The following is a 13,245-nucleotide window of genomic DNA, read 5'->3' as shown; positions in this document are numbered from 1 at the left end:
AAAAGGAATAGGCTGGAGAAAAAAAATAGTTTAAAAACTAAAATAATGTAAACATGGTGCTTTTATTTTATCATAATGTAACTGTTTTCCACAAGTTTAATCCGTATACATTCTCCACATTCCTTCCCCCCACCAACAGTTGTAAAAATTTAACACGTTTCTCTCCATCGCTCGTACGCTCTCATTTTAGATATGTTAATATGGACAATAGAATGGAATCGAACAGCTTCCTTTAAACAGGAATGAGCAAATCGCTCTTCAACCACTGGATCAAATCTGTAGTTATTATTTCATGCTTTGGTTACTCTGGACTGTATTTTTAGGTCTTGCCTATTATTCAAAGATATTATTTGTTCCAGATAGGTATACTTTGAAACGCATTCAATATTGATGACGTCTAGAAAGATAGGAAGTTTTAGCTGTTAGATATGATTTTTGTTTTGTTTTTTTCGAAAATTTTGCTTAAGTTCGTTTATCATATCCATCAATTCAGTGAGGGTTTTCTGAGAAGAAAAGGCAATTCACCAGCAAATCGAAACTTACTTAGTTTCTTCCCTAGGATATTTGATGCCCTTGTTGATCCACTCAAATTATCGGAACACATGTTCCAGTTGCAAGAGGTCTAGGACTATTGGATCAGCTTATTTAATACCTTTGATGATTGACGCTAGTTGCTTTATTTCCAAGAGTTGAAGACAAAACTAATTTTTACTAACGGATTCAAAATTCCAGTTCTTTTAGTAACATTTTGTTTGGATTTCCTGTTTTGTAAATTAACATTGAACATAAATGAATGATCTTTAAAGGTTAAATTCGGAAATTTGTTAGCTCAATAAAAAAAGTGTGGCCTAAGTTATTCCAGAAAGTTCAGCAAAGAAAATATTTTTCTTTAATACAATAATAATAATAATAATAATAATAATAATATTTTTTAACATTTAACATTTTAGTATTTCTCAGATAAATTACATACATTACTTGAACATAATTGTGCATAACAGATACTTGCACGTACTTAATGTTTTTTTAAATAATAATAATAATAATAATAATAATAATTGTATACAACGTATTATCATATTAACAATGATGATTATTACAGATTTGTTTTGCATTTTTTACACTCTATATATATACAATATCAATGGATTTAATTACTCTATATAATATATATATATATATATTTTTTTTTTATTATATAATATTTTTTTCTATTATCATCATACAGATTATTTACATATGTATAGTTAAAACATGTTACATTTTCTGCTCTGTACAAAATTCTGTACGTAGGTTAAAGTACCTTATTTCTTTTTAATATTTTTTTCTTTATATATAAATACACATTTTTTTTCATATCAGTATCATCATTATTATACACAGTATTGACATATACATTACAATAATTTGCAGTCTATGATTATGAGGATTAGTTGAATGAGGCGGGCTAATCTCTCCCCTACTTCGAAGGTAGGGTTAGCTTTTATGAAGAGAGTAGGATTAGCCTTCGCTATTTATGTTGTTTGGTACTGGATGAATGGAATATATGGATGGAATGTAGGCGTTGGATACTGGTGATTTGTCATGTTTACATAGGTGTTAATGCTATATTAACTGTGTTGGTATAGTTTCGAGAGTTCGTGTTTTAATGTCCTGTAATTGTCTATGTGTTTTAAATTTCTCGGTAGGTTGTTGAGTAGCGTGGGTAACATATGAGATCTCACAAAAGAACCGTATGAGTTGTTGTGGGTCGTGTAATGCGATATGTGTCTCTGTTTTTACGATAGGCAATGTTGAAGTAATTTCTTTGTAACATTATGTAGCGTTTCAGATTTTTAATACCCAAGATTCTGTGTATCGCCATAAGCGTTTCGGATATTGGCTGTTGTGTATAAGGTCTCCAAATTACTGTTGACACGATTTTCCTATGTAATATTTCTAATTTTGTTAGGTGGCTGTTTGATGTGTTTGCGTACACCGGTGTACACAAACACATCAAACAGCCACCATCAAACTTATACCGTACCTGAGTAGAGATTCACAGATACCGTTATATAGGAGTTTTTTTCATGTTAGATGGAATCATGTCTTTTACTTGGAAGAGTTTTGCTGCGATGATGCGGAGTTTAATGTATAGGTAATCTATATGTTTTGTCCATTTAAGGTGGCAATCTATGTAAAGGCCAAGGTATTTTGCATGTGTTACAGGTTTGATTTCGGGACATTATTTTTGTTGTCAATGCAGTGGTATGTGTGACAGTGTAGCGATAGTGGTGCGGGACGCGAGATTCTCGGATTATGAATTATTAACATCTGTGTCTTGGTGCCGTTGATTACAATTGAGTTTTGGTAGAAGCATGTTGTGATTTCATTTCTTGTTGTGCTTTTGCGAGAGCCGTGTTGATGTCTCTGTGAATTGCTAGTAGCGCTGTATCATCTGCGTACTGAAATATTTGACTTCGTCTGGCCAGGTTATGAACATCATTAATGCATATGTTGTTTACAGTAGGTGATAATATGGCGCCTTGTGGGACACCGTGTTTTAATTGTATATCCCGGCTGTAACATGAGCCTAGTTTTGTTACTTGTGTTCTGTTTAAGAGATAGTTCCTGAACCAAGTATGCAGTGTTCTTCTTAAGCAGTGTTCTTCTTATCCCGATTGAGTATAGTTTAGTCAGTAGTATGTCATGTTCAAGTGTATCCAATGCTTTGGTTAATTCAAGCAGTATAAGGACAGCATACTTGTTTTTATCGGGGACTTTGTTTATTGCGTCGGCGGTGTGTTCTAATAAAGTAATGGTGCTTTTTGTTTTCTGAAAACCGTATTGGTTTTGTGAGATAATGTTGTACTTCTGTAAATAGTTCTGTAGTCTGGTGTGTGTTATTTTTTCTAGAAGTTCTGAAATAACAGGTAGGTTAGCTATTGATCTGTAGTTCTGTGTATCATTTCTTTTGCCATGTTTGTAAATTGGCGTAATTATCGCAGTTTTTAGTTGTTGTGGAATAATGCCAGTGTCGAATATTATGTTCATGAGTCTTATTGGATTTATTTGTTCAAAACGTGTTAAAAGGTCTATAAGTCTTATTTTGTCTATTCCTGGAATCGTCTTTGGTTTTGTTGTAAGAGTGCTTCCTTCAGTTCCTGTGTTGTTACAGGTGGAAAATACAGTTTGCCGTTCACTTTTATTTGGTAATTTTTTGTTTATCGTTGATATGTTATCTTTTTTGAGTTGTGTGATATTGTTTGTGAATGCGTGGTGGATGAATCTGCTAGTTCCTCTTGGTTTATATCCTGACCGAAGCTTTTTTGCAATAAAATCTTGTGCTGAAGTTTTCTTTTTTTCGAGTCAGTAATTCGTTCAGTATAGGCCATGTTTGCTTCATATTTTGATTATATTCTGTAAATTTTTGGAAGTAGTAGTGTCTTTTTTGCCCTACGAATTTTTGTTGTTAGTTGATTTCTTGTGTTTTTATATAATCTTTGTAGTTGAGTGTTACTGGGTGACTTTTTTTAGTCTTTTCCATAGATTTTCCTTTACAGTAATATTATTTAGAATGTCATCATTTATCCATGGGTTATTGTCTGGTTGTCGCCTCGTTTGTATAGGCTTTGTTGCTTTTTTGTATATTTCTGTGAACATTTGTTGGTAGTTCTCATATAAAGTTACAGGATCATTTATTTTAAGTAGGCAATTCAAGTCTGTATTTTTAACAAGGTTGTCGACAATGCTCTTTAATATGATCGAGTTTTGTTGACTTTTGTGATGGTGGGAGGAGGGGGGGGTTACTTAATGAAACGAAGTTCAGACAAAGTAGTGATCGGCAATTCTGACGTTATTACTGATGATGTATATGTATGGGAGCCCGTACGTTTTGATATGGTCAATGCATTGTGTTGTGAACTGGGAAGTTTATGGTAGGGCTTATGTTGTACCAGTGGTGTAGCTATAGTTCGCCCACCGTTTGTAGGTCTCTCCTTGGCATTTTACCAAGAATAATCGATTCATGCTGAAGGGGGGGAAGAAATGAAGGATGTATGAATTGGTCGCCAACATGCGAAATCACGTGCTTTCTTGTCTGTCGCTGTACTGGTATACTAGCTTGATTTTTGTTGTCGCTTTTTTGTATTATTTTTTTATTATTAATTTGCATGATGGATCCAGTATAGTCAACAAGTTCTGTTGTTAAACGTTTCAGTAGCTCTTGCAAGAGAATATTGAATAATGTGCTGACATTCTGCGAAAAAGAATCGTCAAAAGGCCGTCTCCTTGTTCCCCTTTCTCAAGTCATAAAACGTGCAAGTGCAATTGCGGGCGTATCGGAGTCGACTGTTAAAAGAATTCGTAGGGAATCAAAAGATGAAGGTAAGCCAAAATTTAAATCTCCTAAAAAAAAGTGCCAGAGAAAGAAAGCCATCGAAACCGTAGCTTTGAATGATTTTGATATAGACGTTATAAGAAGAAATATTCACGAATTTTACGTGGTCGAGAAAAGAGTGCCAACTGTTCTTCCGAAATTGATTCCAGTGTTTAAAGAAAAAATTAATTTTCTTTGGAAAAGAGAAACTTTAAGGAAAATACTTCATGAAATCGGATTTTGTTTTAAAAAGTCCCAGAATCAAAGCAAACTTATCATGGAGTGAAGTGACATTGTTTTATCTAGAACGCAGTATTTGAGAGCAATAAGACGTTTCAGGGAGGAGAAAAGATCGATTGTGTATCTAGATGAAACTTGAATTGATAGTAATTTAACTTATGGAAAATGTTGGCAGTCTAAAGAAGAATGTGGAGTGCTACGAACGGGAAATGCCTCGCGGCGAATAATAATTTTGTGTGCGGGTGGAGAAATGGGTTTTTTAACGAATTCAAACTTACTATACAAAGCCAATTCAACTACTGGAGATTATCATGGACAAATGAATTCTACGATATTCAAAAAGTGGGCAGAAGAAAAACTGATTCCAAACCTTCCTAAAAATGCTGTTGTTATAATTGATAACGCTTCATATCACTCTGTTCGATTAAACAAAGTTCCAAATTGGTCTAATAAGAAGCAAGTTCTTATGGATTGGCTCTCTGCAAATGACATTTCTCATTCCCCAGATATGCGAAAAATTGAATTGCTTAATTTGGTCAAAATAAACTCGCCCACAACTAAACTATTTAAATTCGACACGATGCTCAAAGAGCATGGATTTCTAGCTTTGAGGCTACCACCATCATTGTGATATTAATGCTATTGAGTATGTTTGGGGAAGTGCAAAGTTTCATTCGCCATCGCAACGTAACTGGGGATATTGACATGTCGAAACTTTTTAAGCTTTCAAAACTTTCGAAACTATTACAGTTCAAAACTGAGGGAAATATTGCTCTCATGTCACCTCACTGGAAAATATGTATTGGGACAGAGACGGAATTATCGAAGAATTATGCGAACCTTTGGTGATCAGTTTAAGTGAAAGTGATGGCGATTCGGACACTGATTCAGATGACTTTGAAGATTAAAAGGATTTGATAATGGTATTTTTTTCCAACATTTTTTTTGCATGGGTTTGTTAAAAGAGTCACAACAAGTCATAAATAATTAATCGGTTTAGGACATTAAAGTGTCTCAGTTCTCTCAACTGTAAGTTTAGAATATCTAAGTTCATTTGAAAAAATTTCTGTTTTTCTGTATAATAATTTTTATTTTATAGAAAACTTTCTTAAAAATAAACTTAGTTAAATTTTTGCTTTATGCTATACCTTTTTTAATTTTGTTAATATTCTACGTACATTTTTTCCAACTGTTATACAAGCAAAATAGTTACACTTTTAAAAAAACAGCAATGTTCGTAAAAAAAAAGCTAAATTTTCCGACCTGTAATAATAAACAAACTCATCCCAGAAGACAGATTGATTACCCTATTATCGGAATGGATTCTCCTTTTTCTGACATGCGCAGAAGTGTCGAGGGATCTCTAATCGGTGGGCGAACTATAGGGCTTTTGCCACCCGAGGCGGTCCTTGAGTTCGTCGCCCTCTCAATACACATCAAAAATACTACAAAAAGTCAAAACGACGTATAGAGAAATAAAAACTTTAATTCCAACATTCTAAATTGTTATTTTTCTTGCTTTTCTGTTAATAAAATCGTCAATGACATTGGCGAAGTCTATTTCATAGTAATATAGATAATTCTTAATCAATTTTAATTTAGAAAAACTCCTCTCACAACTAGCAGCACTTACAGCAATTGCGAGGAAAATTCGCAGTAGTATTACAATATTTGGAAACGAGTTCTCGAGACTGTATTTTGGAATTAACTACAAAAGTTCAAAAAGGTTCAAGTGTCGCCCGGGGAGGACCCCCCCCCCCCTCTAGCTACGCCTTTGTGTTGTACTGACTTAGTATATCAAGATATGTGTTAGTTGTTGAAGAAGCGTGGTCAAGAGTATTTATGTTAATGTCTTCTATTAGGATGAGCCTATGTGTTGTACTGGGTTCAAATGCCGCTTAGCCATGATTCTAATTCATGCAGAAAGCTGAGTGGATTATCATCTGGTGATCTATATATCATTTTTATTGTGTATTTGATGCTATGTTTGTCGCTATTTGTGATTTCCAACATTAGTGTTTCCGCATGTTCGAAATGAGTTTGTTTTTCGGTCACACGGTAATTTTCTTTGATAAATGTCACGATACCACCTCCTCTTTTGTTTGGTCTACATAAATTGTAGGTTTGGTAATTATTAATGTTGTATGCGTAAATTTCTATGTCCCTTCTGTCAGTATTAGCGCATCTATGTTTGTCAAGGTGTAGTTGAGCAGTGTTATCAATGTAAGCCAGTTTTTTTTTTTTTTTTTTTTATACTTCTTATGTTTGTGTGTATGATAGTGAAGTCGGTATTGATGGAAATGTTGTCTGTCCATTTCTTCAAAGAGTCAAAGACCTTTGAAGAAATGGAAAAACTATATAATGGAGATCTCAAATCTAGGCGAACGTATCCAGTCAGACAATATAAATACGTTCGCCTAGATTTGAGATCTCCATTATATAGTTTTTAAGGTGATTTTAAATCTTGTTCTTAAGAATGTGAAAAGTTAATGTTTTATAATGGTAGGCTTTGTGGGTCGGATTCTCTTGCAGTTGTATAAACTCGAGTGTTTTCATTCTGTCTCATAAATATCTGTGAATCCTTAGTCCACAGGAACTTGTAGTTTTTCTCTGTTTTAGTTTTCCTTGCTTGGTATAAAATATTTTTAAAGTACGGAGTCCAGTGTTTAGATATATAGATTGCATTTACCAGAATAGTTTATCTGCTTTCTGAAGAGTTGACAATGCTTTTACCATAGGATTATGATAGCAAACACCTATGTGTCGTACATACCGTTTGAGTAAGTCTTCTTAGAAATCTCGATCCTCGAGCACTTCGTGGACCACTATTATTATACCTGTGGAAACCACTCTTTCGTCTGAACTGTGGCCAATTACTATTTTAAATAACTCTGCATGAGAAAAAAACTGACAGCATAAAACTATAGAAAAGCAGCCCTGAGGAGTGCTGTATCATTAAAAAAAAATCTTTCAGTGGACCTACTTCACATCGAATACAAAGCTGTGCGAATACCAATCGATCACGAAGATCGTTTGCAAGACGGTGTGTTAGATGTTGAAAACACCAAAAACGAAATATTGTCTTTCAGTTTGTGTGGCTGCTGTGGCGTCTAAATATCTGCAGAGGAAGAAACGCACTAATTACAAATCTCGTAACGCGCAGGAATACAGTAGTTCCGAAGGGATGAGCCCAAGTAACAGAAAATGGAATTCAGTCATATTTTGCCACAGTGCGTGATTCCTTTATGATATTAAGTATCCACAATAAGACAATATATGTCATATAGTCTATTAACAACATGCTTAATTTTAAAGAATCAAGTATACCCCTAGTAACAGATTTTTCAAAGCTCTATATCTAATACTATGACATACCAGTCATACTTACATACCTATCTTTATATTCATACAGGTATGTTATGTAAGAATATGCATAACGATAGGAATTAATACATATATGTACCCATTCATTCATACGTGCATTTATATATATACATACATACCTATTATGCGACCACCTGCTATACAGAGTATTCCGGCAATAATAATTATTCGTTCCATATTTAAGTGTGTCTACACGAATACAGAAACAGCCAAATGCTGAATCAACCAAATCTGCGGAACTTCTTTGTCCTAAAATAGAGAGGCAATTAAGAGAACATCTAATTAAAAACATATTAAGCACTTAGTATACTAATAAACAATGACAGATTTGAACATTACTACGACTTAAACTGGAAAAGAAGAAGAAAAAGGAACATAGACCATAAAAGTCTGCATATCACCGATAATTGGCAAAGATAATTGGATAGGCTCGTATTTAAATTACGAGATAAGCAAGAATATGTCTGATCTTTTTAAAGAGTATATGAGTGCATAAGAAAGAAAGACATACATAGAGTAGTATAGATATCATTTGACAGATAATCAGAAGTTAAAAATACCATGTCCTCAATGATCCAAGTCATACTTGATATTTCTGATCTTTTGAAGGTTAGAAAAAGGCAAAAGATCGCAAGGTAGAGAGCGGGAAAAGAAAGTAAGCAAAGAAAACTGATGTTGAGAAATTAAGAAAAAGAGTTGTTAAAAGATTGATATGTGAAGAAAATCAAAGATTCATTAGATCACATTTCAGAGAAGCTGAACTTGGTGTAGAAATAAAATAATCGAAGTGATTAAAAAGCATTGCAGAAGTGTTGAATACAAGATATAAAAAAAAGAGGAGAGCAAAGGTTCCACGAAATAAGGAAAAAATAATATAAAGAAGAAGAGGAAGAACGAAAGCAATCGTTGAAGAATGTAAACAAAAGAGAAGGATGTCATATAAAGAATGTAGAAAAAAGAAGAGAAAATATGAGAGACAAAACTTTGAGACAATATATAGATATAATAAAGATAAGTTAGCCTTTCTCATACGGATGCGACAGAGTTTTCCCTACCGGAAACTCCAGTTTTTCATCAGACAAAACAAGCAAACCGGCGAGAATACACACAGTTTTTTGGACATAGCAAGCAAGGTTTCAGAAGCCAAGATAATTGGCTGTGACAGGACACTGAACCTAACACGAAAAAGGAAAATGGGATTTAGTATATTATATTATTAATGCAGCTTACTATTGCCTCCCTCGATGAGTCTTGACTCCAGAAGGTGTTTGAATAATAATAATAATAATAATAATAATAATAATAATAATAATAATAATAATAATAATAAATTTGAGAAGTTGGAAAGAAAGAAAGAAGAACGAATAACAGAGCAATGGAGAATGGGAATAATATGTCCAATTCGTGAGAAAAAAGGTAAAAGCAGTTTGAGAACTAACGAGGAGTTACACTCTTCAATATTGTGTATATTGTTAAAATATTGGCAACGGTTACACGCACTGTAGAGAAAGTATTATAAACTAATTTCAATGCCGATTTAGAAGAATCGCCTTTCTTCCTAAATCTAAATCCTAAATCTTTCTATATTCATTTTCACTGACTTTAAATAAGTGACTTCTTCAATGACGAAAGTCTATATAGATCAATAAATAAGTTTGTAATTACACGAAAAGTAATCAGCTGACGAAAATGGCACGGAATAATAATAATAATAATAAGGTGAAGTTAAGCTTTGGAGGGTATGAAAGAATTCAACATTAATAAAAGGTTAGGACAGTTGGACGAATTAACTACAGTCTTCTTAACTTAACCTAGGAAAAATGACAACTATATATGAATTCATCAAATAATATTGTCAATAGAGCAGTACAATGGATGTCCTATACGGAAGATCTAAACATACTCGTAACTCGATGACGCGTGGAGATAGAATATATATATATATATATATATAATACATATATATATATATATATATATATATATATATATATATATATATATATATATATATATATATATATATATATATATACTGTTACCTTTTTTTCTTTTCTTTTTTTATAATATAAATATGCATTCTATCTCCACGACTCTCCAAATAACACTAATAATATCATTTGGAGAGTCGTGGGTGAGTGTAATACATTGCCAGAAAATCGGTGCGATAGTACCGGGTGTCCAAAAAAGAACTCAGGGGTTTTCAATGGAATTTATTTTTATGACATTTTTAAGCGGAAATATAAGTAGCATATATAATCAAAGTACAATGTCACAAGTTTGGTTGCCTGTTAGTGTAACTCAATGTGTGTACTATTTACAGCCCTACAGACATCAAAACGGAATTCCATCTAAGACCACACTCGGGTAAGTCTATCCATAGGAATTGTTTCTATGGTTGCTGTTATTCTATGGCGCAAGTTCTTGATACACGTCTTTTACGTAGCCCAAAAGAAGAAATCCATTGGAGTGAAATCGGGAGACTGCGCGGTGGCCAAGCAATGCGACCTCCTCTGCCTATCCATTTTCCTGGGAATCGGTTGTGGAGCACAGTCGCTGTATAATGTGGCCGGGCTCCATCCTGTTGGAAAATGAGGCCTTCCACATTCTCAATCTGGGGAAACACAAAGTTCTCTAGCATATCCAGGTATATGCCATATTCGCAATCGTCTCCTCATGGGGGGAAAAAATGGCTCAACAATGCAACCATGAATGATGCCGTACCAGACACTGACTTTCGTATTGTTACGAACTCCACCAGTTTATGCGGATTTTCTGAACCCCACACCTGACAATTATGGCAATTCAAAACTTTATGCACATGAAACGTTGATTCACAAAAAAAAAAAAAAAAAAAAAAACACTCTGGAGGTAGTTGTCGTGTTCAGCAATGAGGTCTAAAATGGTTTTAGACCATTTTAGACCACCGCTGTTTGTGGCCCTATCAGTAACTGAATGTGATGAATAAGCTGCAGTTTTTCAGCATGAAGTTTCATTCTCTTGTGAACAACGTCATGCGCTGTGCTTTTATGAATATTTAATCGATGACTCACACTACAAACCGAATGTTTCGGGCGAAGGTAGAAAGACAGTTGAATTCGTTCCACATTTTAAAAATGATTTTAACAGATGCAAATGATGTTTCAACTGTGACCAATTCAAACTTGTAAAAATGAAATATAAACAGTTATAAATGCGGCAATGGCATTTCAATATTAAAAGTTATTATTATTATTATTATTAGTAGTAGTAGTAGTAGTAATAGTAGTGGTAGTAATTGGGTATCTTCGTGGAGTCCAAGACTCATCGTGGGAGATCCAGGCTACCCATTTCACAGTATATCTATCATACCCTCACCAATGCATCAAGACTTACCGTGAGAGGCACAAACTACCATTATTACAATATATATTAAATATGTGATTACAATATATTAAAAAATATATCATACCTTTCCTTAAAATGATTCACTGACAAAGCAATGTAATGACGACCACCTGAGGTAGCCCATTCCACTCATTAACCTCCCTCGTTAGCAAAAAATCTAAACCCTGCATCCTAACAACGCTTTTACTCAACTTCTAATTATGACCTTTTGAAGATTAATATCCCTCAAAATCTAATGAGATAATTTTATTGGTGTCATGAATGGATGCTGGTAATATTTTTCATTCGCAATTCATCATTTAGCTACATATTTGAATATATATTAATTATACATTTTACAAAACTGTAGGACTGGATATTCATATAATTCAGTATTTTTATTAATTCGAGAAGTTTATATATATAGTTTGCACCTGGCTTCCATTCAAATACCATAATTAATGCAAGTTGATTTTGCGATATTTATTAACTTGCGTACCATATGTAACTGTTCTTAGGAATGATTAAAAGATTAAGCCTTGTGAATATTAGAAAACAAAGCTCTGACTAAATTTAATTCAAAAACTGTTTAATTATATGGGTACGTATATATAAATATGCACAGTATCTAACACTTACATAATTCAGAAAAGTAGCATGGATATACACATTTGGCGTACCCTGTATATCAATAACAAACGATGCCGTCTTTATTAGAAATTCATATTTTTTAAGATAACTTGCAATAACGTTTGCTCTAAAAAGCATACGCATGCGCTAATTGTGTGCAAATTTCGCATAGAATGCACGCAGGAAATGGTGTTGAAATTGCAGTATTATATTGTTCTTGACAACCGTCACTATGAGCATATCACTATTAAATTTCCATTAAACGCTAGTGATTACAATATATTAAAAACTGAAAAATACGACATATTTAAATTATAAAAAAATTCATGATTAATTTTTTTTTCCGCTGAAATCTCAATCAAATTTATATTATGCATGCTGTTAATACGGACCGAGTAATGGATTTGAGTGTACGATAATGCAGTCGCGAGGGTAATACGAAGTCGGGCTTCAGTGGAAAGACTTGGATTCGAATCCAATAGCGTCTAGGATGGAACTGGAAAAGAGAAAGAGAGAGAGAGAGGGGGGAGGACCATTATAATGGCTTTTTCGACTGAAGGCGAGTTAGTTATTCTTATACGGAGGTGGAGGGATTTTCTTCCAGGGAACTTTCTGCCGGTCAAAACAAACCAGTGGAAGTACGCACGCTGTTGGTGAATGTAATATACTAGTCTGCTAGCCTCAATATCTTCGATAGTAAGGTAGTAATCATAGCCAAACTAAACAAAGTTCATAGATTATAGAAAATATACTCAAGTTTTACAATGTGGGATAGTTTTTCCCACATTGTAAAATTCCCCTTCCACTAAATAATGGCATTATCTTAAACTTAAAAAAAAAAAAAAAAAAAAAAAAAAAAAAAAAAAAACCAGCTATTAATAGTGATGGAGTAGTCCTCCTATCACAACTAGAATAAAAGAGATCTAACTAAATGAGATTTATTTAATTAAGGAAGAATTATTAATGTAATGAACCTTTTTTAAAGGATATGACATTAATAATTGTACATTTTTAAAGGTAAAGTTGCTTATTATTTAGTACAAGACTTGATCAGAACTCAGACGGTATATAATTAGAAGTGTTGAACATAAGGAACTTGATAATTGAGCATTTATGCTGAACAGGTAGTTTAAAAACGTGAATAAAACCAATAACGAAAATAATAATTAAGCAAATTATGAACTTAAAGGAGGTGAAAATAAAGAATAAAAGGAACAACAAAACCTGTTATATGGATGGCCAGCCAGCAACATGATGGTGTACTGGCC

The 13,245-nt window shown here is 33.5% G+C and overlaps 1 protein-coding gene across 1 annotated transcript in view; it reads right to left on the bottom strand.

Annotated features, from left to right (window-relative positions):
• The window catches only part of LOC150101726 (putative carbonic anhydrase 3), a 37,500-nt gene extending 26,122 nt beyond the window's left edge, over positions 1-11,378 (bottom strand). The window contains exon 1 of the mRNA XM_090399898.1: positions 11,357-11,378. Within this exon, the coding sequence (XP_090256024.1) occupies positions 11,357-11,378 (22 nt within the window). The remainder of the gene's footprint in view (positions 1-11,356) is intronic.
• Positions 11,379-13,245: the final 1,867 nt, after the last annotated feature.

The sequence above is a fragment of the Typopeltis vanoorti genome, chromosome 11, assembly GCF_054136105.1.
Source record: "Typopeltis vanoorti isolate ZY-2024b chromosome 11, IOZ_Tvanoo_1.0, whole genome shotgun sequence".
Taxonomy (NCBI): Eukaryota; Metazoa; Arthropoda; class Arachnida; order Uropygi; family Thelyphonidae; genus Typopeltis; species Typopeltis vanoorti.
This window is presented reverse-complemented; position numbering and strand designations above follow the sequence as displayed.